This window comes from Phodopus roborovskii, unplaced genomic scaffold, assembly GCF_943737965.1.
Source record: "Phodopus roborovskii unplaced genomic scaffold, PHOROB, whole genome shotgun sequence".
Taxonomy (NCBI): Eukaryota; Metazoa; Chordata; class Mammalia; order Rodentia; family Cricetidae; genus Phodopus; species Phodopus roborovskii.
In genome coordinates, this window is record NW_026126511.1 from 38,550,741 (window position 1) to 38,577,040 (window position 26,300).

At 40.4% G+C, this 26,300-nt stretch overlaps 1 protein-coding gene across 2 annotated transcripts in view; it reads left to right on the forward strand.

Annotated features, from left to right (window-relative positions):
• Nucleotides 1–26,300, forward strand: part of Cog3 (component of oligomeric golgi complex 3) — a 55,813-nt gene that overhangs the window by 13,892 nt on the left and 15,621 nt on the right. For both annotated transcript variants that reach the window (XR_007835165.1, XM_051195365.1), the window contains exons 7-19: nt 112–237; nt 1,753–1,833; nt 4,638–4,681; nt 5,548–5,674; nt 6,481–6,572; nt 7,760–7,899; nt 9,013–9,173; nt 11,114–11,219; nt 15,129–15,253; nt 18,042–18,131; nt 20,906–21,026; nt 23,299–23,387; nt 23,497–23,631. Coding sequence is in view for 1 of the 2 variants with exons in the window: in XM_051195365.1 (XP_051051322.1) it covers nt 112–237; nt 1,753–1,833; nt 4,638–4,681; nt 5,548–5,674; nt 6,481–6,572; nt 7,760–7,899; nt 9,013–9,173; nt 11,114–11,219; nt 15,129–15,253; nt 18,042–18,131; nt 20,906–21,026; nt 23,299–23,387; nt 23,497–23,631 (1,437 nt within the window). In the remaining variant the exon portion in view is untranslated. The remainder of the gene's footprint in view (nt 1–111; nt 238–1,752; nt 1,834–4,637; nt 4,682–5,547; nt 5,675–6,480; nt 6,573–7,759; nt 7,900–9,012; nt 9,174–11,113; nt 11,220–15,128; nt 15,254–18,041; nt 18,132–20,905; nt 21,027–23,298; nt 23,388–23,496; nt 23,632–26,300) is intronic.

A 26,300-nucleotide genomic window follows, 5' to 3' on the forward strand; every position in this document is an offset into this window, starting at 1 on the left:
CATCACAGAGCTAATGATCTACAGAGCTTTGCATAGAGGACACCTTGGTTCTCATTAAAAGTTTGCTTATCGTTAATATTTATTTCTTTTGCAAATTTCTTTGTTTTACAGCCTAATTTTAAAGATTATCCTGTATACTTACTGAAGTTTAAACAATGTCTTTCTAAAGCTTTGCACCTCATGAAGACATATACTGTGAACACACTGCAGACTCTCACAAATCAGTTACTCAAAAGGGTGAGTTAACGGATCCTAATGACTGCTTGATTTTGATTTATTTGCCTTCCACAACCTTTGTCTGAATTAATACTATAGAATTAAATGTTTACTCTTATTAAATAAGAATATATGCTGCAGTTTTTGTAATAGAAATATGACTATCCCATATAGCTCAGCTAGTAGAACCCATGCCTAATTTTATAAAGTCCTTTTTCAACCCTTAGCTCTAGGGGAAATTCTTAAAAAGAAGAAATTCTTTCTAATTATCTACTGTTTAGACTTAATTTTACTATTTTTGATTTATTTCCTGTCAGTATTTTTATGAAAATGCTAAAAAGAATGTTTTAGGTAGCAAGTAGCTTATATCTCATTTTGCATTTTATCAAATAGTACTGGGTTCTGTTCATACTTCTTGGACTTTTATGTATGTATGTATGTATGTATGTATGTGTCATGCAAATACAGTCACCACTCAGAATTCATGGCTTTGTCCATGAATAACTAGTATAGTGCTTTAGTTGCACCCAAGACCTCTATCACTGAGTTACATATTCAGCACACAGGGTTTTGAGACAAGGTATCACTATGTTGCTCAGCCTGGTCTAGAACTTGTGGTCCTCTTGCTTCTTGGATGCTGGGATTACAGGGTACCACCATACTCTGTAGCATGCATATTTCTATTGAGTGTGTCCTAATGTTTAGTATTGTATTAGAAACAGTATGGTGGAAAAAAGGAGCTTATGAGGTCCTTGCTGTCATAGTGGATGTATTTAAGAATAATAACTAGTAAAAATGGTGAAAAAATACTTAAAAATTAGTAGGTAATGCATACTTGACTAGGTTAGAAAATAAGAGTAGAACTGTCTAGGATGGTCACTAAACATATTTTTTCCCAAGAAAAAAACCACAAAGTCTACATTTTATTTTTAAGCTCACTTTTCAGTTGGACATACCTATGACCTATGATGTTTGGGAGTGGAGGCAGGAGGATAAGTAATTCAGGGTCACTCTGGGATACACAGTGAGTTCAAGATAGTTTGTATAACTCAGTGAGAGAGACCTGTCTCAAAGTTAAGTAAAGCCAAACCAAACAAACTAAAGATAGTCTGGGGATGTTGCTCCGAGGTAGAGCAGTGCCTAGAATGTGCCAGGCCTTAGATTCAGTCTCTACTAAGGTAGAAGAAAGGATTAATGAAAATTTAAAAATTTGCTTCCTCAAGGTTGTACTCTGAAGGCCAGAGATGTTAAAAATTTGGTCAGTGTCTCACTGTATAAGTAACAGTTTAAGTCTGAATTACTGCCAGCATTCAAGTAATACAGGCTAAATTTTAATTATTAAGGTGAGAGATGATAGCTTCATTAATTCTCAGCTTATAACAATATTGACATATAGCCTCTCATTGATATTTTCTTTTCTAAGCTTTTGGTTGGAATGGAGGCCAAGCTTTAGATGTATGAAGTGCTCAGTGTTCTCTGTTTTGAGTAATTTCATGTTTGCTAATATCTTTCTTCCCTACCCCCATGTTTCTTCAGGACCCCTCATCAGTACCTAATGCAGACAATGCCTTCACACTATTTTATGTGAAATTTCGAGCTGCTGCCCCTAAAGTCAGAGTAAGTCTACTGATGTATACTGAATATTGGTGTGAAAAATTTTAGCCAGCCTTTCGGGAGGCTTGGTATGTGCCTTATTTCTATGAAGCGTGTCATATTTAATGGAATAGTCGTGTATTTATCCTGATTAAATTAGAAGTGGGGAGGAATGGTCAGAAACCATTATTTGTGTTTGTTATACAAGCTGAGATAGTTAACAGGAGCTTATACACGTATGTTCTTTTTGTTGCTAGAAGAAATATTACACTTTTGTTGACAGGATTTCATGTTCTTCCTTGAAAGTCAGCCAGTTAAAGGAGAATAAGTTTGTTTTCAGATGGAAGACACTTGTACAGAAGACTGAGGGAAAGGATGATGAGGTTTGGATTTTCCAGTTGGTTCTACTGTGTATTGAATATTTGATTCAGAAAGAAATGGTGTGAATAAGAGGACTTGACTTAGTGCAGTGGGTTACTGTCGAATGAGTGCCTGTGATTTGGGGCTTTGCCACATTTTTTAAATAACCAATTAATGTATGCGATGGGGTTGCATTTATTTTACTGATAGAAAGCATCAACTATTTAGCTAGCAATAATCTTAGTGGAAATATGGGGTTGAATAAAATGACAAAAGTACAGAGAACTCACCCAAGATTGAAAACTGCCGTGGTCCTGGTTGGGGAGAGTTAAAGTTTTGAAATGTCAGTTCTTGTCATTCTAATTTTTTGGTTAGAGTGTACTGGTAGCTAAAGCTAGAAAAAGATTTCTTTAGATCAGCAAGACAAAACAAAATTTTGGAAAATGTAGTGTTTTGATTTAAGAATTTACAGCTCACTGACAGGGAAAATTTTTAGAACTTAGAACATTTCAAATAAGAGGGAAGAACTAGAGTTTTTTTTTTTTTTACGTAGTATTTGGAAAATTTTCTAAGTAATTGAGTAAAACTCTTTTTATTTTATAACATCAGAATGTATTCTAAGTGATTTAGTAAGTATTAAATTAAGTAGATTCCCCCAAAGTACAACTAAGAATTATTTGGGGGAGAAATGACCAAGTTAAAAGATTAAGGGTATAAAAATGTAAAAGTTTGATTTTTAAGGAAAAATGAAGGTAGAAGCTGGAATGTTAAAACAGATGAGTATTTATTATAAAATGATCAGATAGCTCACAAAGTTAAGAATTTTTGTCACGGAAATTTCAAATTAATGTATAATAGTGTTTTTGAGGATTCAGTGAGGGTAATACTGCTGATGGGGTGTAAATGGATTTTTTTCCCAAAAACATTTTAGAAGAATAGATCAAAGACATATAAAGTATATCTCTTTTGAGTCAGTGAGTTGGAGTAATCACAGAGGGGCACTTACAAAGGAGTTACTGGGTGGGGTAGGGTGGAGAGCCTGCTCAGTGGTTAAGGGCACTGACTGCTGTTCAGAGCGTCCAGGTTCAATTCCCAGCTTCTTTTGTGGTGGTGAGCCAAAAGTTTGTAACTCCAGTCCTGGGGGATGCGATGCTCTCTTCTGGCCTCTTCAGGCACATTGTGTACAGACACACACAGACATACACACAGGGAAAACACCCATACACGTAAAAATAAGTAAAATCTTTGGAAAAAAAGTAGAAAGGTAGTTACTTATACTAGTTTGCTTTATGGAACCTCAGAGAAGTGAACTTTCCTGCCGGGGCTCTAAATAGCAGAACAGCTGTTTGCCTCTGGACTATGAACTGGTGGCTGCGATTCTTTGGAAACAAATGCTGAACAAAAGAGTTGATTTTGAGTGCATCTACCCACAGGATAATATGCAGCCATTTCATATGATGTTACATTCATTTTTAAAACTTTTGATGCTGCTGCTGCTGCCATGTATGTAATACATGTTGGTTTCTAACTCACCATTGAGCCCAGGCTGGCATGGAACCTCCCAATGCTTCACCTGCCCAAGTACTGGGATTATAGCATACCCAGCTTTATGGAATGTTTTAAATGCTGTTTGCAATAATTTATTGAGTGTTTACTAGGTACTAGGTGGTACATAAGGCTTTCTGTGTATTTTCGTCTATTACTGAAAAGTTTAGTGGTAGAAAATATTTCTGAAATGTTTTTAAAAATAGATTATAGAGCTGAATGAATAGTACAATTCCAACTTTGATTAAAAAGAAACTATGGGGACCGGAGAGAGTTCATTGGTTAAAAACACTGGCTGCTCTTCCAGAGGACCCAGGTTTATTTCCACCACCCTCATGGCGGCTCATAATTGTCTGGAATACCAGTCTCAGGGGATCCAGTGCCCTCTTCTGACCTCCATGGGCACTAGGCACTCATGAGCACAGACATGCATGTAGGGAAAGCACTCATAGCTATAAGGAAAATCAAAAAAAAAAAAACAAAAAAAAAAAAAAAAAAAAAAAAACAAAACAAAACAAAACAAAAAACAAAAATACCCCCCAAAAAACCAAAAAAACAGGAAGGAACAAAAGCTAATTGGGTACAAAAAACTGAAAAATACATACTGTGATTATTGCCTATATGTCATTTTTGTGATTTTTTTTTTTTTAAACCTTTTCACATTGTTTCTTTTTGCCTTTGGGTCTTTTTGAGACAAGGTTTCTCTGTGTAACAGGCCTGGCTATCCTGGAACTCACTATGTAGACCAGACTGGCCTTGAACTCACAGAGATCTGCTTGCTCAGCTTCTGAGTGCTGGGACCAGGCGTGTGCTACCACTGCCTGGTTCACATTGTTTCTTAAATGAGGGACACCAGTATAACCAGTAAGTAATGGAAAGCACAATTAAGACAGGTGGACATATGTGTCTTTCTTTATTCACAGGCTCTAATTGAACAAATAGAACAACGATCTGAAAAGATACCCGAGTGAGTACTGAGTATCACTTGCTTTTTGCCATGCCTTCCCATGTGGTTATGCCCTTGGTGGCTTTGAGCAGCCTCCTTTGTCCTCAGTCTGTTTAGAGAGCAGAGTCTGGGCTTGACTCAGCAAGTTTGTCATGGTGGCAGTGCGTGCGTTTGTTTCCCTCTTCCTTAGTTAGGTAGACTTGAGGTCTCTTAGAAGAGAACCCTTCCTTAAAAGACCAGGTTTTTGTATCACTTCATTATGGTTTTTATTCTATGTCTGTATTCCTGAGTGTTAATGTGGGCAAATGAGAGGCCACCACTATATCTTGAGATGCCTGGCAACCTGTTCTGGAACGTAAGGTCAGATTTAATTTGTGTATTTGGAAAAAAAAAAAAAAATGTATACTTCAGTCTTACTATTTTTTTTCTAGTTAAAAAAATATTGTATATTCACTGTCTATAGTGATGGGCTGGCTCTTGAAGAGGCTTTATTTATTTATTTATTTGTTTGTTTATCTATTTATTTGAGGCAGGGTTTCTCTGTGTTTCTCAGGTTGTCCTGAAACTTGCTCTGTAGATCAGGCTGGCCTTGAACTCACAGAGATCCACCTGCCTCTGCCTCCTCTGTGCTGGGATTAAAGACATTTTAATTCAAGCATCTCATGTACTTTGACCTTATTTGTTCCCCATACTTTCCCCCTTTCTCTATTCCTTAGTAGTCCCCTCCTTCTCTCAGCTAGCCCCCCTCTGCTTCCGTGTCGTGTGTATGTGTGTGTGCCTGTGTGTGTGCGCGTGTGTGCGCGCTCGCACGCATGTGTGTACATCTAGCCTGTACACAGGAAGAATCGTACAGTATTTCTTGTCTTTTTTTACTTGCCTTCCCTTAGATACCAGCACCTGCTCAATGATATCCACCAGTGTTACCTTGATCAGCGGGAGCTCCTTCTAGGCCCCAGTATTGCCTGTACTGTCACGGAGCTAACCAGCCAAAATAATAGAGACCATTGTGCCTTGGTAAGCGCCTGCTGGTGGGCAAATCCTCCCTGCTCTTTGCTGTTTGAGGTTTGCTTGCTTCACTCCTTCTTGACAGCATTCTTCCAGTTTGGCCATGCTTCTGATACTTTCTGAGCAGTTGCCTCTAACCTTATGTTTGTAGCACATAGTTTGGGGAGCAGAATAAGTCAGACCTGGCTCGATCAGTTGATAGCATTCTGATCCCAAAACAATGTTTTCTAGTTATGATAGTGGACATTAGTTCTGTTCAGCTTTGTAAAATAGCCTCATGTTATTTTTTTCTTAAAATATGAAGATTTGCAAGTATGTATTCTTCTTGAATGATGAAGTTTTAGAGATAGAGGATTTATGTTGAAAATGTAATTTTAGGTGTTTTTTTTGATTTGTGTAAGATAGAGTCTCATTCTGCAACCTAGGTTGGCCTTGACATTTACTTATCCTCAGTCTTCTGAATGCTGGGATTACATGTTTGTGCCACCATGCCTCAGCATAGTGTTTGATGCAGAAATGGCCTTTGTTTGGTGTGGTTTTAATTCATACTTTAGAAAAACACATAAAAGTTATTTTAAAAAGTACTACCTTTTAGTTAGAAAATAATGTTATCAAAATCTTAAAAAATAAAACAGTAAGAAATTAAAAATTGGGTCCTATTTTGCAGCAATCCATTGGAAACTAGCCAGTTCCCGTTTTCTAGAAAGTTGCTTATATGTATATGTGCATAATCTCTTTGTAGGCAAAGTATAAGCTTTACTTCGTAAGCGCCAGAATGTGCGTCTTTGTAGGTGGAATGTGTTTGTTTATTGCAGGTTCGCAGTGGCTGTGCCTTTATGGTCCATGTATGCCAAGATGAGCACCAACTTTACAATGAATTTTTCACAAAGCCAACGTCAAAATTAGAGTAAGTGATTCATAGAATCTAGCTCTTGTGGATAAGATTTAATTTGCTATCGACAATAATGGGCTAGTATATTGTAGAAACATCTTACAGTTAACTGCAGTGTTTGAACTTTCTGTGTATGGAAACAGAATATTGTTGATTGTGATTATTTTGTCTGTAGTGGAAAGGTAAGCATGCTTTTATATTTTGTAGTAAAATTTTGGAGACATTATGGGATGATAACAAGAAGTCTATGAGAAACCAAGTCCTGGGACTTGGATCCCTTTATCTACCTCAAGTATAATAAATAGTTCCTTCTAGTTTAGAAATTCTGTACATCTAACATGAACAGTATTTAAAAATGTAGATGTCACTTGATAATCTTTGTTTTTTTCAAAGTGACTTTCAGGTTCACTGTTAGTCACTTGATTCCCTCATGTTGGCTATTTTTGACTCATAAAGATCCTGAGATTGTGACTGAGGAAGAGAAAAATGGATTTCCTGATTTTGGTTGGGGTGGTACTGTATATAAAAGAGTGGTTTGAAAAACATATACACCAAACCTTTTCTTTTCAAATGTTTAAAATTTCTCAAAAATACTTGATGTGGGCGCTGAAGTACTTGAGTGTTTTTTTTTTTTTTTTTTAAACTTTTTTTCCCCATTGTTTTGTTTTGAGACAGGGTGTCTCCATGTAGCCTTTCCTGGCTGTCCTGGGACTCACTATATAGACCAGGCTGGCCTTGAACTCAGAGATCTGCCAGATTCTGCCTCTCAAGTGCAGGGGTTAAAGGTGTTCGGCACCATGCTCAGCTAGTTTTTTTTTTTTTTTTTTTTTTTTTTAAGTTTGAACATGTGTTTAGTGGTGGTATCACTGATCTGCAGTGAATATAAAAGGTAATATCATTTACTGAAATAATCTATTTTTTGAAAGAATAGAAAATTATTGTTAAAATAAAAGTTATAATCAGTTGACCTGTGGTTGGGGATATGTAATTTGAATTAACTGTTACAGATTAAGTACCTCTTCTGAGCTTTTAAAGCAAAAGCAGTTTACAGACTCATTCTCCTCCCCCTGTAATGTGCCCAGTTACCATTTTCCAGTAGCTATTTATTCTTTTTACCGGCCAGAAGAAATACACGGAACTTTTTAACACATTGGAAAAATCCTGAAAATTTTACTGTTAACAACTGTATTTTGTTCTTTTAGTGAGCTTTTGGAGAAATTGTGCGTGTCGTTGTACGATGTGTTCCGGCCATTGATCATCCATGTCATTCACCTAGAGACTTTATCAGAGCTTTGTGGCATTCTTAAAAACGAAGTGCTTGAAGACCATGTACAGAACAATGGTAATTATGCAGAAGCGTCTGTGGCTCAGGGGATGTGAGAAGAAAAAAGAACTTTTCATAAATATGTCATGTTTTTTAAGTTTTAAAACTTTAAGTAGAAGGTTAATGATGAGGAGGTTGGGTTGATACCTTACTCCTTTTTAAATCAAGGAGTGTCTTCACCTAGATCTATTTAATGCTGGAAATTACACAGATAAGAAATATCTGGTGAGGTCAGTAGTGAAATAGTCACTTTTCACTTGGGCGTTTGGAGTTCAGAGAAAACTGAGCTTTGCCCTGTGTTAGAGACCTAGCACGCTGGAGCCAACTCGCATCATGCTTTTGATGAAAAACCAGGGATTATGTAGCATTCTCAGGTGGCAATGATCTGTCCTCTTCAAACTGCAGTGAAGAGCGGATTTCTCTCAGTAGCACTTAGCCATCTGACCAGTTACCCTCTGTTTGGTTAGACTGCAGTAGAGAACACGCTTTTGATAACCTTTAAGAAGTCCTTTTGTCGTCCCTTTGCTGGTGGGACTTACTGCTGCTGTTGCTTCCATCTGTAGGTGCCACGTTGTGCTTCCAATTTATTCTTTGTGTATTTAGTCCTTTCTGTGGTGTAATGTCTCACACCTCCATGCTTGGGAATTTAGGTTGATTTTTAAAGTGCCGTGAATGTTTTCCATTACTGTGCAGTATCTCTAGTCCCTTGGAAAGATAGTACTAATTCATGTTTTTACTGCATAAACTCATCTTTCTCTTTTTTCTTTGTAAAAATGTTAACACATCAGTTTATTTGTTAAATGGGCTTGACAAACCAGTTAGTAAGCTGCCTTGGCCATCTTTTAGGATTGGTCTGAATTAACTTAGTATAGTGCACCTAGATTCATTACGATTGTTAGTAATAGAAATAAAATTTCAGAGTCCAGGGAAGAAGGTGGAATGGCCATTTTATTTCTCCATTTTCAACCTGTGGAAATTGAAAGCTGTCAACATTTTCTGAGATCACTGAGTCATACTGGCATAGAGTCCACCTACACAGTGGTTCATTCAGTGTGAACCATTCTCTGCTTAGTTAAAAGAACCACTGTCTTAACCCTGAAGGAGTTGATGACGGCTTTTTCTTTTTTAAAGCTGAACAACTGGGGGCATTTGCAGCTGGAGTAAAGCAGATGTTGGAAGATGTACAAGAGAGGCTTGTATACCGGACCCATATCTACATTCAGACGGACATTACAGGCTACAAACCAGCACCAGGAGACTTGGCATACCCTGATAAGCTAGTCATGATGGAGGTGCGGCCTCTTTACCTGTCCTTCATCTTCTCCCTGCTCCCACATGTTTTGTTAAGATAGAATATTACTCTTTAAACTATCAGTAAAAATATAAAATCAAAATGTACTTGCCATAAAAGTCATAGGAGATGAAACTGAAGGATTGAACACAAAGAAATTGTTAATTTGTACTTATGTTTGGTAAGTATACTATATAGCTTTCTCCCCTCTGCCAGGGTGTGAGCATCCTTAAATTTTAAATTGAGTTAGTGCTGTCTACCTTTTCTCATTTTTCTTTGTGGTTGGCATTTAAGAGGGTTGATGGCATAGCAGCCACCACAGTTAAAGACAGTGGCATGGCCCTACTCCTAAAATGGTTGTACTCCTAAAATTATATTGTCCCAACTTTGGATTTATGTCTTGAGGGTTCCAGTTGTCACCCTGACTCTTCTGACTGTTCTTGTACCTACATTTCTGTGACCTTTGGGTAGAGTTCAAAGACTGCCTAGAATATTGGTGCTGTAGCAGGGTTCTGAGAATCTAGAGCTTTTTAGGTGAAAACTTACAATTAAAGCCAGAGTGTGGATAATTACACAATGAAGTCTCCATGAGGCCTGCTCAGTGTCTTGTTCACCTTCCCCTTGCTCCCCTTGTTCCCATCAGTTGTTTTAGGGTGAGTTTCTTTCAGGCATTACTTCAGTCTGTAAGTATTTCAGTAGGTAACTCTGAAAGGTGAGGGCAGTTTCGTTTTTAACACAGTCATGGTAGAATTTCTCACCTAAACACAATAGAGTTTTTAGAATTCTGGATCCAGACAGCCAGTGTTTCAGAGTCAGCAGTGGTTAATGCTTTTGTCACATTATCTTATACTTTTGTCAGTGTGTTTTGTTGCTTAATCATTTGAAAGTAGTTTGAGCGGGGCATTGGTGGCATATGCCTTTAATCCCAGCACTTGGGGAGGCAGAGACAGGCGGATCTCTGAGTTCTAGGCCAACCTGGACTGCAAATATAGTTCTCGGACAGGCTTCAAAGCTACACAGGACACCCTGTCTCGAACCCACCCCCCAAAACAAAACAAAACAAAAAAGCAAAAAACAAAAAACAAAAAAAAACCCCACCACCAACAAAAAAAGACGTTTGAATACTTAAAGTTAATTTTTTTTTCCATTTATGTGTATATATTTGTGTCTTCAGAGGCGTAGAAGAGGGCGTAGGATCCCGCTGGAGCTGGAGTAACAGGTGGTTGTGAGTCACTTGATGTGGGAGCTGGGAACCAAGTGAGGGCCCCTGGAAGAGAAGCATGTGTCTTAGCTTCTGAGTCATAGCTCCAGCCCAAGTTAAGGACTCTGGATACTTGACTCCTGAGCACATTAGTTTTTAATGAATAAAAACTTGGACACACAAAATAATAAATAAAACCCTAAAAATGAAGTTAAGGCTCCTCCTCTGGCTTTGTGTTGTTTTTTATTTCTGTAACTGACTGGAAGAGACCAGGATTTGTCTCATTGATTCTGGTTTTTTGTTTTGTTTTGTTTTGGTGAGAATACTGAGGAGCTGATATGTACTTCTTCATTATACCTGAGGGATAATGTGAGGTGTTAACATTAAGGGTAACTTTAAGGATTGAGCTGATTATGAAGGTGTATTTCCTCTTTGATTTTTTTTTTTTTCCTTCCCTAAGGTAGGGTTTCTCTGTGGCCTTGGCAGTCCTAGAACTCTCTGTAGACCAGGCTGGCCTCGAACTCATAGCGATCCCCCTGCCTCTGCCTTCTGAGTGCTGGGATTAAAGGCACGTGCCACCACCACTCGGCATATTTCCTCTTTGTAATGAGTGGGTCCCTTTGGATGATACTTGAATGTTATAGGTCTTCCCAGAACATCTGTTCAGTGTTCAGCTGGTCTAGATCACAAGGCATTAAGATGAACTACACTTGAATGTTCTTTCCTGTTTCTCCATGTAGCAAATCGCTCAGAGTTTAAAGGATGAGCAGAAGAAGCTACCCTCAGAAGCTTCCTTTTCAGATGTCCGGTTAGAAGAAGGAGAGTCTGGCAGTTTAAGAAAATCTGGTATGTTACAATGGCTTAACTTCTGGCATTTATTCATTCAGTTAGTTAAACTGGCATAAAAAAATAGCTTGTGTTTTTGTGCTTTCTAGGGGCAGAGTGATAGATCCCAAATGTAATTCAGTAGAGTGAAGTGTTAGTGTGATATACTGGCCGCTCCTAGACCATGAAGAGCTTTGGGACACAGAAGTTGGGGAGGGCATATGCTGAATGCAGGAGGTGGGATCGGTGTGAGGTGTGGTGTTTGGGAACTGGAGTGTGTTTTTATAGTGTGTGAGTCAGGTAAAGTCAGGTGGTGCCATCCCTGGACAGGTAGTCCTGAGTTGTGTAAGAGAGCAGGCTGAGGAAACCATGGTGACCAAGCCAGTAAACAGCATCCCCTCATGGCCTCTGCTTCAGTTCCTGCCTCTAGGTTTCTACCTTGAACTCTTGCCTCAGTTTCCTTTAGTGATGAACTGTGACACAAGTTACAAGAACAGATAAGCCCTTTGCTCCCCTAAATTGGTTTTGGTCAGTGTATATCATAGCAACAGAGAAACCACTGGAAAGGGAAGGGATCTAGAGCTGTGCCCTCTAGTGTTCAGCCACCCGCCACTGAGCATGTGGAATGTTTCCACACGTGACAAGTGCATACAGTGTGCCATAAGACATGTTACGTGCATACCAGAACCAAAGATTTAGCATGAACTAGAGAATGGAAAATACTGGGCTGGTGAGATGGCTCAGAGGTTAAGAGCACTGCCTGTTCTTCCAGAGGGCCTGAGTTCAATTCCCAGCAAGCACATGGTGGCTAACAATCATCTATCTTCAGGCCTGCAGGGGATATATGCAGGAAGAACACAGCACAATAAATAAATAAATCTTAAAAAAAAGAATGGAAAATACTATGATAGTAATTTTTCTTAGTTATTATTTTAAATTCATATTTGAGATTTATTGGATTAAGTAAGACATTATAATTCCCTTTGTTTTTACTTTGTTATAGCATCATTTTAATGTACCACATTTCTGACTTACGTTATAATAACATAACGTAATGTTATGTTGTAATTCTGAAAGCACTGTTGTTGAGCTATCGTAGGAAGGCTGGCTTAATGATAAAGACTGAGGCATGATTGATGCTTTGAGTTTGTAGCCTGTACCAAGGCAGAGCCCAGCCATTGTTTGGCAGGGGGAGCCGGTGACAGTGCCCATGTTGAGGAGCTCATGGGGGGTGACTGAGGAAGAACAGGCCAGTGTGATTAAGGTGGTGGCCAGTTGAGAGTGATGAAGTCACTAGGGAAGGGGACACGGCTGGAATATGGTGGACTAGTGGGAGGAAGAGGAGAACCTGAGGAAGCTGTAAGTGTAGTTCTCAGGAATTAACATGGAAAGTACGAGTATGGGGAATTGGTGAGGGTTAAAAAGCTTGCCGCTAAGAAGGAAGGGCAAGAACACATGTCATCCGCCTGGTGCTGCCATTACAGTGGGAACAGGAGTCAGCACGAAGAGCAGTGGACATGAGTGTAGTCATTGCCCTAGTCCCCGGGTGTGTGCAAGGGAGACAGTGGGAACCGCCCCAGAGGGAGGCTGGAATGTGAGTTCATGAGGCACAACGGTGACCTGGCAGAGGCTGTGGTTCTTTTCTGTGACAACGCCATTATCAGTCCCTTAAAGAGCTCAGGCTTTCTTCCTGTGTAGAGAAGTGAGGAGGGGACAGTGATGGCGGAGGACTTGCAGGAGGGTCACAGGAGTTCCCTGTGCTGGCAAGGTGGCTCACTGAGGGGACACTTCCCTGGTACAGTTAAATAGGGCAATGAAAGTGAGCAGACAAGCTGCCTGCAGCTTCGGAGCACTCAGCTCTTACTTGGTAGTTCTGGTTCTGTATGTGAAGGAAGGAACCCGCAAAGGACCTCTGTGTGTGTGTGTGTGTGTGTGTGTGTGTGTGTGTGTGTGTGTGTTGTACTTATTTATTTCCTCTGTTGAGTCAGGGTTTTATGTAGACCAGGCTGTCTTTGAACTTCTGATCCTCCTGCCTCCGTTCTGAGTGGCATGCTCCACTGTCCTCAGCATTTGCAGTGCTGAGGGATCACACCCAGGTCTTTGTGTGTTTTAGGTAAGCACCCCACTGTCTTTAAGACATTAAAGTAGGTCTTAGATTGAAGAGTGGCCTTACGAAAGAGATGAAAGATTATACAAATTGACAACTTTGAAAAAAGTGCTTACCAAAGTCAAAAGTGAAAATATTTTTTGAAAATTTGTGTTTTAAAATGAAAATTTTAAACCTCAACTTTTCCCTCATTTCTCTTCCTCAGTCTGTGCCACAGAACCATCAGATCTTTTATTTGTTTAAAGCGTTTCCCCCTGTATTTTATGTATGTGGGTATTTTGCCTGCCTGAATGTCTGTGTACCACATAGATGTAGGGTCTGTGGGGCCAGAACAGGGCATTGGAGCCCCTGGAGCTGGTGTTACAGATGGCTGTGAGCTGCAGAGTAGGTGCTGGGAATGGAACCCAGGTCCTCTGGAAGAGCAGCCAGTGCTCTTGACCACTGAGCCATCTTATCAGCCCCTCCTCCAGATTTTTTGAACAATCCAGATCTAGATATTTTTAAGAAATTGTATTTATTTTGCAACATTTCTAATTCATTATGGATTTTTATTTTGTATTATTGAAAAAAACTCAAATATGTAGAGAAGTGAAAAGAAAGATAAAATGAATACACATATGTACCATCTAGTTTTGGGATAGTGTTTATCACAAATGCACACAGAGGGACAGTTTTACTGTCTAACCTAGGCTAGCTCTGAAGGCTTGACAATTCTCCTTTAGCCTCAAGTGCTGGCATTAAAGGTGTGGCCACCACACCACACCAGGCAGCCAGACACTTTACATTGTTGGTACCCTTGCTTGACACTTTGCCCTCCAGTAGTATTGCATCTCTCTAGAATGAGGACATCTTTTACAGAACTACAAGTTATCGTGCTAAAAATGTAGTTTGTGAAGATGCCCTTGAGTAGTTTATATGTGAGTGTTGCCTCTTGTTCCAGAGAATTGTATGAGCTCCTGACTCTATAGTTGTTTTAAATCTGGCTCTGGATACTGCAGTGACTGTGATTGTCTTGCAAAGATGTTCTTCTGTTCAGGTACTCCCACTGGCCAAAACCTGCCTTTTCTGACCTGAATGGTGGGGCCAGTTCTGATCATCTGGGAGCTGATACAGCTTAGAACTGAAGGTGTCAGGCAAGCCAGCTTTGATCCATGTACCTTTTAAAAATTGTCCTGTTTCACCTGGCCTGTTATAGGCCTGTAATTTAGCTCCTTGGGAGACTGAGTCAGGGGATCACAAGTTGAAAACCTGCCTGAACTGAAGTGAGTTAGGCCAGCTTGAACATCTTAGCAAGATCCTGTCTCAGAATTCAAAAAGTGGGAAGAAAGAGGGGGGATGTGACTACTGCTCAGTGATAGTGCGCTTGCCTGGCATGTGATGCCCTCGGTGTACTCCTCTGTACTGGAAAAACTTTCTTTTCCTGTCACTCTCCTACCTTCACTGATACCCACTGCATGTAGCACTATCTGCCTTCTAGGCTCTGGTTGTTTTCCATAAGCATGTTGTTGATTTATTCCATAGAGATTTTGATCCTAGGTGGGAAAAATGACTAGTGTTGAGTGGTATCGAGCATGTGTGTATATGTGTACAACTGGAATGTGTATGTCCATGTTTGCTCCAGTTTTTCTCAGTCTGAACCCTTAGCTGTCACTTGCCTGTTTAGACTTCCTAGAGTATTTTTATTAACTATGAGGTGGGGGGAGGAAATTGATTCTAGCCATTGATAGCCATTGAGAATAAGTAGTTCATAACTGCCATGTAAGTTATTGTATGGCAGATACTCACATGCCTTGAATATATGTTCTTTTCTATTTGGGTTTTAGGTTCAACAGACTCCCTCAATCCTAGACCACAGAACACGATTTCTCCAGCAGATCTTCACGGGATGTGGTATCCCACAGTGCGAAGAACGCTTGTCTGTCTCTCCAAATTATATAGATGCATAGATGTATGTGTGTGAATTCTTTTATCTGCTTATTCTAGAATTTTTTTGGAGTATTTTTAAGGTCTAATCTACTTTAAGAGCTTGATGCAGTATTTTGTTGATATTCTCAGAGTTGTGATTTTTTAGATGATGGTAACTTGAAGGTTGATCTAATTAAGGGCTCCTGGAAACTGGGTACGTTTTAATATGTATTTATATTTGTGTCTTTCTGAGGACCATGGCTGGAGTTTGCATCTGATGGAGTCCATAACCACAAATAAGTTAAAAACTACTGATTAATTTGTCTGTTTTAGATTGTATGTGAAGTAAAGAGATGGAGTAAGGATGCAGTAAAGACTGTGGGCTAATACACTGGATTGCCACATTGGCATAATATTTAGTATTAAATGGAGCCACTGTAACATATTTTTTGTTGTTGAGACAGGGTCTTGCTCATTAGCTAGCTCTAGTTGACCTTGAACCTGCAGATCCCTTTGCTGCAGTCTCCCTGTGCAGGCATTTCAGGTGGGTACTACCATGCCCAGTCCCTGTAAATCTGGCTTTGCACTTGTTTTCTGCCAGCATCCTTAATACATAGTGCAAGAGTGCATGTGTTCCCAGTCATGAATTAAGTTTAGTTACTTGCTGAAGCTGGCAGAATTTTTTAAAAGCACCTTTTTAGACCATGCACTATTTTGGGAAACAGTTGTTTTAAGCATGCTGAGTTAATGATATGGTTGTCCTTCCCTACAGTAGCAGATTTAGCTACATATTTGCTGTCAGTGGTTTACATTTAAAACAAAATAGTTTTATAAATTTGGTGGTTCCTATTTTTTTTTAAACCTCTGAATGCATTTATTTAGACTTTGATATCTGAACGTTTCCCTCTGAAAAGGATAAAGAACTGTGTCCTGTCCACCCCATGGCCCACCAGTCCAGCTTGCAGAGGGCAACCCCACTGTCTTGGATCTATTTTTATTTTATTTTTTTTAAGATAAAGTTTCTCTGTAGCTTTGGAGCCTGTCCTGGAACTTGCTCTGTAGACCAGGTTGGCCTCGAACTCACATAGATCCACCTGCCTCTGCCTCCAGAGTGCTGGGATTAAAGGTGTGCACTACTACCACCTGGCTCAATTCTATTTCCTAAGTGACTGTTGTAATCCTACTGCACATGAAGAGAAATGATTGCATCTAGTAGTCATGTAATGACCTGTCCAGACCCCACTATTTTTTAAGAGGAGTAGGTGTGTACTCTCTGTGTGTGTTCTATGCACACACGCATACATGCATGTTTTATGCTTCAGACTCTTAGGACCAAATAAGGCCTCATGCTTGTCTCCTGGCATCAGCCACCCGTACTACTCTGATGTAAAGTGTGGTTCACAGATCTCTTCCAGTGTGGGCTAGGAGGACATTTGGTTCCCAGTAGGGAATGATGCAGGAGACCGGGGTTCAGAGCCAAGATCCTGAGGGAAATGTGCAAGGGTCATGCCCTTTGTTACCCAGACCTCAGTGCATTCAGCCTTTGAGGATGCTGGCAGGAATGTCATCCAAGGCACAGGTGGGTGCTCGGATGACCCTTACCCATCTGCTTTGCCTTATGCCTCAGGGTTACCTCCTCTTTTCCCACTTACCCCATATCCAAATCTTCTGTTCTCGTGTTTTGGAGGCTGAGTCTCACTCTGTAGCCAATATTGCACTAGAACTGTGTAGCCCAGGTTGGCCTCGAACTCTTGGCAGTCCTGTCCCAGCCTTCTGAGTACTAGGATTGTAGGTATGGGCCATTGTGCCTAGCTCTGAAATAGAAATATTTTTATCTTTATTTCTTTCCTGTGCCCCAGACAGGGTCTCTTGTACTCCAGGCTGGCTTCCTCCTTGATAATGTCACCGAGATTGTCCTGCATTGGGATTATTGGCAGGTGCCACCAAGCCTGGCTCCAATGAATTGTACTTTATAATAAAAATACTTTATCTGTGTAGGTGTTTTGTCTCCATGTATTTCTGGGAATCATGTGTGCACTTGGTTCCAGAGGACAGAGGAAGGCATCACAGAGGAACCTGGAGTCATAGAGCCCCTGTGTGGGTGCTGGGAATCAAACCTGGGTCCTCTGGAAGAGCAGCCAGTGCTCTTAACCACTGAGCCATCTCCACCCCCCCCCTTTTTTTTTTTTTTTTTTTTTTTTTTTTTTTTTTTTATGAGTTTGAGCATAGTCCTCAGAAGGCTCTGGGCTTCCACACAGCCTTCTCCTGCTGACTGTTTCCATTGTTTTCCTATTTAAAAGAGCAGTGCAGCAAAGGGCCTTGTATGTTGATCTTAAAGCATCATTATAACCATCTGGGATACACTTTGAGAAGATTCACTGGTGGGTTTTTTGTAGTTAATTTGAAGCTTTGAAACAGCCTTCCAGTTGGCTGTGGTGGTACACATATTTGTGAGCCCAGTACCAGGAGGCTGAGCAAGGAGGGTCTGGAGTTTGAGGCCAGCCTGCACTATATAAAGTTCTAGCTCACTACATGAGATTGTTCTGGAGTGGATACTGTGGCTAACCCTACCTGCCTAATCGATCTCTCCTCCCAGTGAACCCCACAGTGAGTACAGGACACGTGAGTGTTTCAAGGCATGACAATACAGAGCCGTGTGACAGTTGAGAAAGGTGGACAGTTGAGTGGACATGAAATTTGAGGGAGAATGGTTTAAGTATTAATCTGTGATGAAGGGATGTAAGCATTGTTTTCTGCCTTCATGGCTTTATATTTTTCTTTTTTGGTTTCGTGAATGGCTGCAGGCTGATGTTTTTCTTTTCTTCCACCAGAGGGCAGTATTCCAAGGATTATCACAAGAAGCATTGTCTGCCTGCATACAGTCCTTGCTAGGAGCATCAGAGTCTATCAGCAAAAACAAGGTTTGATGAAGCATTAGGTGAAATTTTATTACCTGTAATAGTATTGTGCAATATGCCATTTATTTGGAACCACAGGAATTTAAAGCAACTTAGCAGTAAGATTTGTTTGTTTAGTGGGAGTGGATTTGGAGACCCTTTGAAGGAAGATTGCACTAAGAGAGTGTACTCTGCTGATGTACCAGGAATGGTACTGAGGGCCTAACCCTGTAGGATGAAGATGAGGAAATGGTACTGCTGTTTGTGTTCAAGGAAACAGCAATTCCTCATCCCTTCAACCCTAACCCCCCCCCCCCCCCCAGCCCAAACAGAGTTTCTCTGTATAGCTCTGGCTGTTCTGGAACTCACTTTGTAGACCATTCTGGTCTCCACTCACAGAGATCCTTCTGCCTCTGCCTCCCTAGTGCTGGGTTTAAAGGCGAATGCTACTACTGCCTGGCCATCCCTACAATATTCTAAATAGTTCTAACAGTCTTACCTGGAGGAGATCAGCCAGTCAGCTCTGAGAATAGGCTGTTATAGTCCTTGTGTTGCGTGATTTGAAGTAGTTGCCATGGTGTATCGTTTGTAGTCAGCACTGGCTCTGGGGCCAGAAACTTCTGGTCTATGCCTCTCCCCCTGCCTTTTCAGAAAGTCGAGTGTGGGCAGCAGTGTAGCCCTATTAGGCTCTCCCTAGAATGCCTGTTGCCTGCAGAGAGGGATTGCTTGTAGGCCACATTTCACCCTTGTTAGCATTGTTCAAGCCTGCAAACTCCAGATTTGCAAATTCAGTTTCCACTCTCAGAATTGCAGATAATGGAGAAAAGTCTCCTGATGGAAGAATCTGGTATCTTGTTACCAGAGAAGCACTGCCCCTGTTTCTCCATTTGTGCATGACACTGAGAGGATTTCCACATAGGCATTAAGAGAGCATGGGACAGACAAATTCTACACAGGCAGAGTTAAGTTTTAAATAATACCTGCAAGTCTCATCTCTCACATTTTCATGATGAGTGAAATGTAGGACTCATACCTAAAAGTCCCTGGGGGAGATGGTTAACTAAACTGGACATATTCTGTATGATGAAATATCACACAGCTGCAGAGTGCAAAGACGTGAAACAGTAAACGTGGTGAGCATGGTATCACCACAAGTAAATGTTACTTAACTGTATTAAGACAAGTAAAGGATAACGCTGAAAAAGACACACAGCCTGTGGCTTTATGTAGCAAAAATGGCACGAAGCAAGTGGGAGACTAGGTGATTGCTGCCCCTGCTCCCTACACATTTCCTTATTGTCTGTAGGTTTTGTACAGTGAGCATGTTTCTCAGCTCATTAGGAGGAAGGCTGACTTAATTGAAGAGGCGGTTACATACTATGGCCTCTTGTGCCACCATCTTCTTTAAGCCCCCAAGCCTTTTGTCCTCATTACCTGTAGGTCTCCATCCTTTATGTAATTCTGTATCCTGCATGTTATAAGGGTTTATGTGTGTCTGGGAGACCCTCTGCTTGGTAAGCATAATTAGCTTATTTGTTTCTGTGGCTTAATTGTGCTTAATTTTTACCTTTCAACTTAGTTTTTGTATTTTTTTTAAGGTAAATTATCATTATAGACATAAATTGAACACTTAATCTAGTAAATTTTTAAAAATAATATATTTTATTTTTATGTGCATTGTTGTTTTGCCTGAATATATGTCTGTGTGAGGGTGTCAGATCTTGGAATTACAGACAGTTGTGAGCCTCCATGAGCCTGGCTCCTCTGGAAGAACAGCCAGTGCTCTTAACTGCTGAGCCATCTCCAGCTCCTAGTCTTTAGTAAATTAACATGATACTATTTTCTTGAGTTACAACAGCTTTAATAAAGCAAGTGAAGTGTAAGTGATGTCGTTTTTGCTGTCAGAGTTGTCCTTCACAACTAGGAAGTCGTAAACAAGCGTTTACAGTGGGCAGCATTTCATATTTACCTGCTGCAGTGTTCCACAGAAGAGTGAGTTTGCCTTACACATGTTGCTCTGATAGTGATTTGTCTGTTAGAAGTTGGTGGAAAGAGGGATTGAGGGGATTGAGGGGCTGACAAATTGTCTATGAATCCTTTTAGACTGCTTATGAAGGATAACTTCATTAGAAATGTTTTCAAAATGAAGTTGTGCCTTGAGGAGCAACCCTGCTTTGTTAATCCACAAACTTGGGTCGTGAGGCTTGTAGCTGTTATTCTGGGCCTTGGTCAGAGCTTTGAGGGTTCCACTCCAGTCACTGGGCCATAGTAGACAGTCCTGAGAGAGCAGAAGCGTTTGTGTAGAGACAGCCAATACTTTGTGGGTGGTAGGTAATCCAGGTTAGGGATGCCAGTTTATTTCATGCTAATGTTCCAGGTATCAAAACCATGTGGACCAAATGGGGCAAATGTCCTCCCAAGAGAAACTAGAAGGCTGTGAGCGAGCGAGTGGGCTCACACTCATCTTTTGAGTGTTTCTGCTGCTAAGGTAGCCCTTAGGTAGCAGCATCCTTCTACCTCTGCATCACGCTAATAGGCTAACTTCTCTTCCTGGCTTTTGAGTGGTTGACTCTCTTGGATTCCTTAAGTAGAGAAAGTGACAATGCTCAGAGTTTGAAGTAAGAATTTTCCAGAGAACTTGGACATGGATGATCTAGAGAGAGTTTATTGTACAGCAGAGTATTGGTTCCTCAAGGCTGTGAATCTGAATAGATATAATGTTTAAGTTAAGGAAAGCTAGTGTATTTCATGCTGTATTCATCTGTGATAATATCCATTTCTTTTGTCTTATGATTTAGACTCAGATTGATGGACAACTGTTCTTAATTAAGCACCTTTTGATTCTTCGTGAACAAATTGCTCCATTTCACACTGAATTCACCATTAAGGAAATTTCCCTGGACCTCAAGAAAACTAGAGGTACTTTGTTGTCCTGGCTGGCACAGTTGGGTGTGTTTGACCTGTCCAAGTGTGTCAGCACAGGCCACAGGTTTATTTTATGTTCATCTGCAATTTCTTTTGCATGCTTTGCTTGCTAAATATGTTACTTATTCATACTAAACAGAGCTGTCAGTGTCCTAATTACTTCTAATTTGTTGTATTTTCCTTATGAAAGGAGTTATATATAAGCATTGCTATGTATAATACAGTTTAACTCTCCTGGGCCCTTCTACATATGCCATGAGCAACTTTAAGATGAAAATCACTAATACCAATAAGATAAATAGCATGTGTCAGTGTCAGCAAAATGGGGTTTATCTAAGTGTCTAAGAGTCAGGTTTTATTCCTGACTTTTATGTAAACTTGAACTGAGGGATGGTTAACTTCCAGAGCCCATCTTCCTCTTGTGTAAAAGGAGCACAATGACATTGTCATGGAACCTTCATTGGTTACCAAGATCATTAAGAATGAAAATGAATGCAAAGATACGTCACTGTGTTTAAGATAACATCAAGATGGAGATGCTTATTGTTAAATCAGGTGATATGAAATATGTAGAATTTTACTCATCTTGGGAAAGATGATTCATGTCTTCTAATTACTTGTTTCTGAATTAACAGATAAAAAAAAAAAATGTGTATTGGTGTTTTGCCACGAGTGTTGGGTCCCCTGGAACTGGAGTTACAGATAGTCGTGAGCTGCCATGTGGATGCTAGGAAATGAACCCGAGTCCTCTGGAAGAGCAGCCAGTGTTCTTAACCACTGAGCCCTCTCTCCAGCCCTGAATTAATAGATTTTTATAAGGACACACCATAAATATATTTGTTTCTTTTACACATTTTTGTAAGCTGTTTTTTTTCTTAATGAATTCCAGAGTTTAAGCTCTTATTCCTTAAGCATTCATTTGTGTAATGAATTAATTCCCCTCTTAATCTAGAGGCAGTTGAAGGGATAGTGACTCTATTTTTTATGTTCTGTAATTCAGAAATGCCTAATAAAGAATCCTGAAGATAGCAGGCTTTTAGCTCCCTTATCACTGGTTATCTGAGAGAGGACTTGATTTAACTTATTTGAATTCCGTGTTGGTCTCCTGATGAGTCATGTCAAAGCAGTTGGTCCTGTCTTTCTCCTATTGCCATCATATGGTCATTACAGTAATGCTTTTTGGCCTTGTAAAGCTGTGGGTATTATTTGTTGGATTTGTCACCTGCATTTTTAAATAGGATTCAGGTTTTCTGAACTTTGCCTGTAAAGAATGCCCAGTCGTTTAAAAGCATATTGGCACAAGGAGCATCTCTCCCCTTGCTCCTGGCTGACTGCCTTCTCTTGGTGTGAGCTATGAGAACAGGGCTTTTAACTGCGTGGAGCTCGTGGCTGCTGATGACCTCCGTTTGGGTGATGGGATGCAGTATGATTGTTCACTTTTACTTCTAATCTGTATGTTGCTGCCACTTGGTTCTGCTCTAAGTCTGCTGAGATGTGAGAAAATGAAATAGCTTAAGATTTTGGCAGGATTTCTCTTCCTACCATATCATGAAGGTCACACACACACACCTACCATGTGGTTGGTGACTTGGCTCTGTCCTCTGGGAACAGTCTCTCCTGAGTACTGACTCTGATAGAGGTTCCTTTTCATTAAGACCCAGGTCAAGGCAGGACTTAGGCCCTTGGCATGTGCTTGCAGAGCAGGGCTGGGAGCAGTGTGTACTTTGCTTTCTTCAGTCTGGAAAAGCAAAGCCATTACTGTCATGTAATAATACTTCCTGTCTTCACTTTTAAGCCTCTAACATCTCGTGACTAATGGCATATCTTATTGCATTTGAACATCAATGAGACCTCAGTTAGTACTCTCTGAGATTCTAGTTAGTCTGGAGGTTAAGGGGTAAATATGTCCTCTTGGTGTTTTCTTCTTGGCTGACACATTTGTTTATTCACTGTCATTCAAGTAAATAAACTTCTGTGCCAGCCAAGATCATAAAGAAGCTAGGTAAGTATGTGCACTTTAAAAATTCTGTGTATTATCCTATTTATCATTTTTTCCCCCCTGTAAGTAGATGATTGTGGTTAATGCAACTGACTTTTGGACCTGACTGTGTGGGCATAGGTTGTCACTGGTCTCATCTCAGCCCTTCCTGAGGGGACCCAGTGAAGATGAATACTTACTGCTTGGCAGCAGTTGGGAGCTGGTGTTGCCCAGGGCTTCTCTGTTGAACCTGTACATTTTCACTGGATGAGTAATTTTGTTTCACAGATGCAGCATTTAAAATCCTGAACCCTATGACTGTTCCGAGATTTTTTAGGCTGAATAGCAACAATGCCTTGATAGAGTTCTTGTTGGAGGTGAGAAGGAATCTGTTTCATTGGTGGTGGGAGCTAAATGATTTTCTTTCCATGTCTGGTAATCTCTAGGCACATGAAAACAGAAGGAAATTGCCCTTGTGTTTTTCAGGGGACTCCTGAGATCAGAGAGCATTACCTGGACTCTAAGAAGGATGTAGACCGGCACCTGAAGTCCGCCTGTGAACAGTTCATTCAGCAGCAGACCAAGCTGTTTGTAGAGCAGCTGGAGGAGTTTATGACAAAGGTGCCACTTTCCTAGTCCTCTTTTCTTTCCTAGCCTGCTTTTGAGTGGTGAAAACACAGTGGAAGGAGAGGACGTCTGACTCTTTCTTGCTGTGTCTTTCCAGGAGAGTTATCACAAAAGCTGCTTTGCATCTCTGTGAGCTTAGCAGCATGTAGTTGTGAAGAACAGACACTGTGCAGCTGGTTGTAGCTGAGCCCTGCTTGGTGTGTTCTGTTATCTCCATTGTAAGTCTTCTCTGTGCTGGCTGCCACTCTCAGTTTGCTGAAATCTCTCCCTCCACCTCCTGTTGGGGGCTTTTTGGCAGCAGTCAGGTTCTTTGTACTTCTTCTTTTTTGAGATAGGGTCTCAAGTTCAAGGCTGGCCTGAACTTCTGATGTAGCCAAGGATGACCTTGAATTTCTGTTCCTCCTGCCAGTATCTGCCAAGAGTTCAGCTCAGATGGCAAACATGAGCTATCACATCTATTATACAAGTCAAGGCCTTGTATATGCTAGGGCAAGCACTGTAGCAACTAACCAGTGTTTATAGTTCTGTTTGTTGATTTGATTTTGTGCCATTGAATGCGCACCTCATCAACCTTGGCTTGCTTCAGGCTCATTTGAAAAGAATGCAGAGATAGGTTGGCATAACAAAGCAAACCATGCTTGTGTATAGAGGGCATTTTTGGCATTCAGGAGACTTGTTTTGAGTCTGGCTTTGTAGATGTGAGTCCAGTCCCTTCATAAGCTGTAGACTGTCCCCTTCACAAGCGTCAGATCAGTTCTTTCACAGCACAAGGTCCCTGTCACAAGCTGCAGGTCAGCCTTTGCTTGTGCACTCCTTTCCTGAGTCCCTAACAAAATGCTTCATTTTCTTGAACTCTCTTTTCTCAAGACAGGATTTCTCTGTATTGCCTTGGCTGTCCTGGAACTCACTCTGTAGACCAGGTTATCCTTGAACTTGGAATTTTCTTGAACCTTTACCATATTGCTAGTACCCAGAGTTAGGGGAGTGGCTTTATTTTGTAGATTGAGAAGTGAAGCTTTGAATCACTGGTTGTATGTGGGATAAACCTTTTTCATTCTTGTTCAACTGGTTCCTACTTGATTTTTGATCTGATAGTAGTTTTTCCTGAGAAAAATAAAGCATTGGCTCATACACACACACACACACCACACCATACACATATATATATGTGTGTGTGAATGGTGTTATGTGTGTAATATAAATATATAAATCAGAAGGATATATATCACATATATTATGTATTCGCATATAAGAAGATGTAGAAACAATATATATTATATCATTATATTGTTTTGGTTCATTTTTCTGCCTGCCTTAACTATCTTCCCTGTTGATGTGAAAGAGTACTCTCAAAAAAAGAAAATTAAGGGAGGAAGTTCCAGGTTATTGTCCCTTATTACAGAGAAGTCAATGCACTAGGTGCTTGAGGTAGCTGGTCACAGTGTATCTGCAGTCAAGAAGCAGAGAGTGAGGATTGCTTGTGCTCAGCTCTTACTTTCCTTTTTGTACATAGTCTAGGATCCCAGGCTAGGGAATGGTACCATCCACAGTGAGCAGGTCTTTCCACATCAATTAACCTAGTCAAGATGACTCCTCACAGGCATACCTAGAGGCCAATCTTCCAAGTGAATCTCAATCCATCAAGTTGATAAGTAAAAATAACTACCACATTGTCCCTGCAAAAATAACCTTTACTCAAAAAATGTAGATGGCCTAAGAGAATAAATACTGTGGTAAATATTGAGGTAGATGTATATATGAAAACATTTGGTTCAGATTATTTTCTTTAAGGCTTAAAGAATTTCAATAAATTTTTCTTATTCTAGAATACCATGGTAAACATGTTGCTTAACACTATTAAATAGGACTTTTGAGTTATAGTAGGTGTAGAAAAAGTACATGGCTGTCTTAGGGTTTCTATTGCTATGAAGAGACACCATGGCCACAGCAACTCTTATAAAGGGAAACATTTAATTGGGATAGCTTACAGCTTCAGAAGTTTAGTCCATTATCATCATGGCAGGACATGGCGGCATGTAGGCAGACATGGTGACTGGAGAGGGGCTGTGAGTTCTGTAGATTGATCTGCAGAGAACAGGAAGTAAACTGTGCAAATGGGTGTAGATTGAGTGTAGGAGACCTCAAAGACCACCCCCACAGTGACATACTTCCTCCAACAAGGCCATATGTACTCCAACAAAGCCACACCTCCTAATAGTGCCACTCCTTTCAAACCACCACATTCTACTCCCTGGCTCCTATAGGCTTGTAGCCATAACATAATGCAAAAATGCATTCAGTCCAACTTCAAGTCCCTGTAGTCTCATATAACAGTCTTAAACCCACTTAAAAGTCTAAAGTTTAGTTGCTTCTGAGATTCAGGCAGTGTCTTAACTGTAATAATCCCCCTGTAAAATCAAAAAGCAGATCACATACTTCCAATGTATATTGGCACAGGATATACATTACCATTTCAAAACATAGGGAAGGGAGCATAGTGAGGGAATTTTACTGGACCAAAGTAAGATCAAAAACCAGCTGGACAAACGCCAGACTCTGCATCTCCATGTCAAAACAGTCTTCAGATTCCCAGCTCCTTTCAGCTTTGTTGACTGCAACATTTCTCTCTTGGGCTGATTCCACTCCCTGTTAGCAGCTCTCCT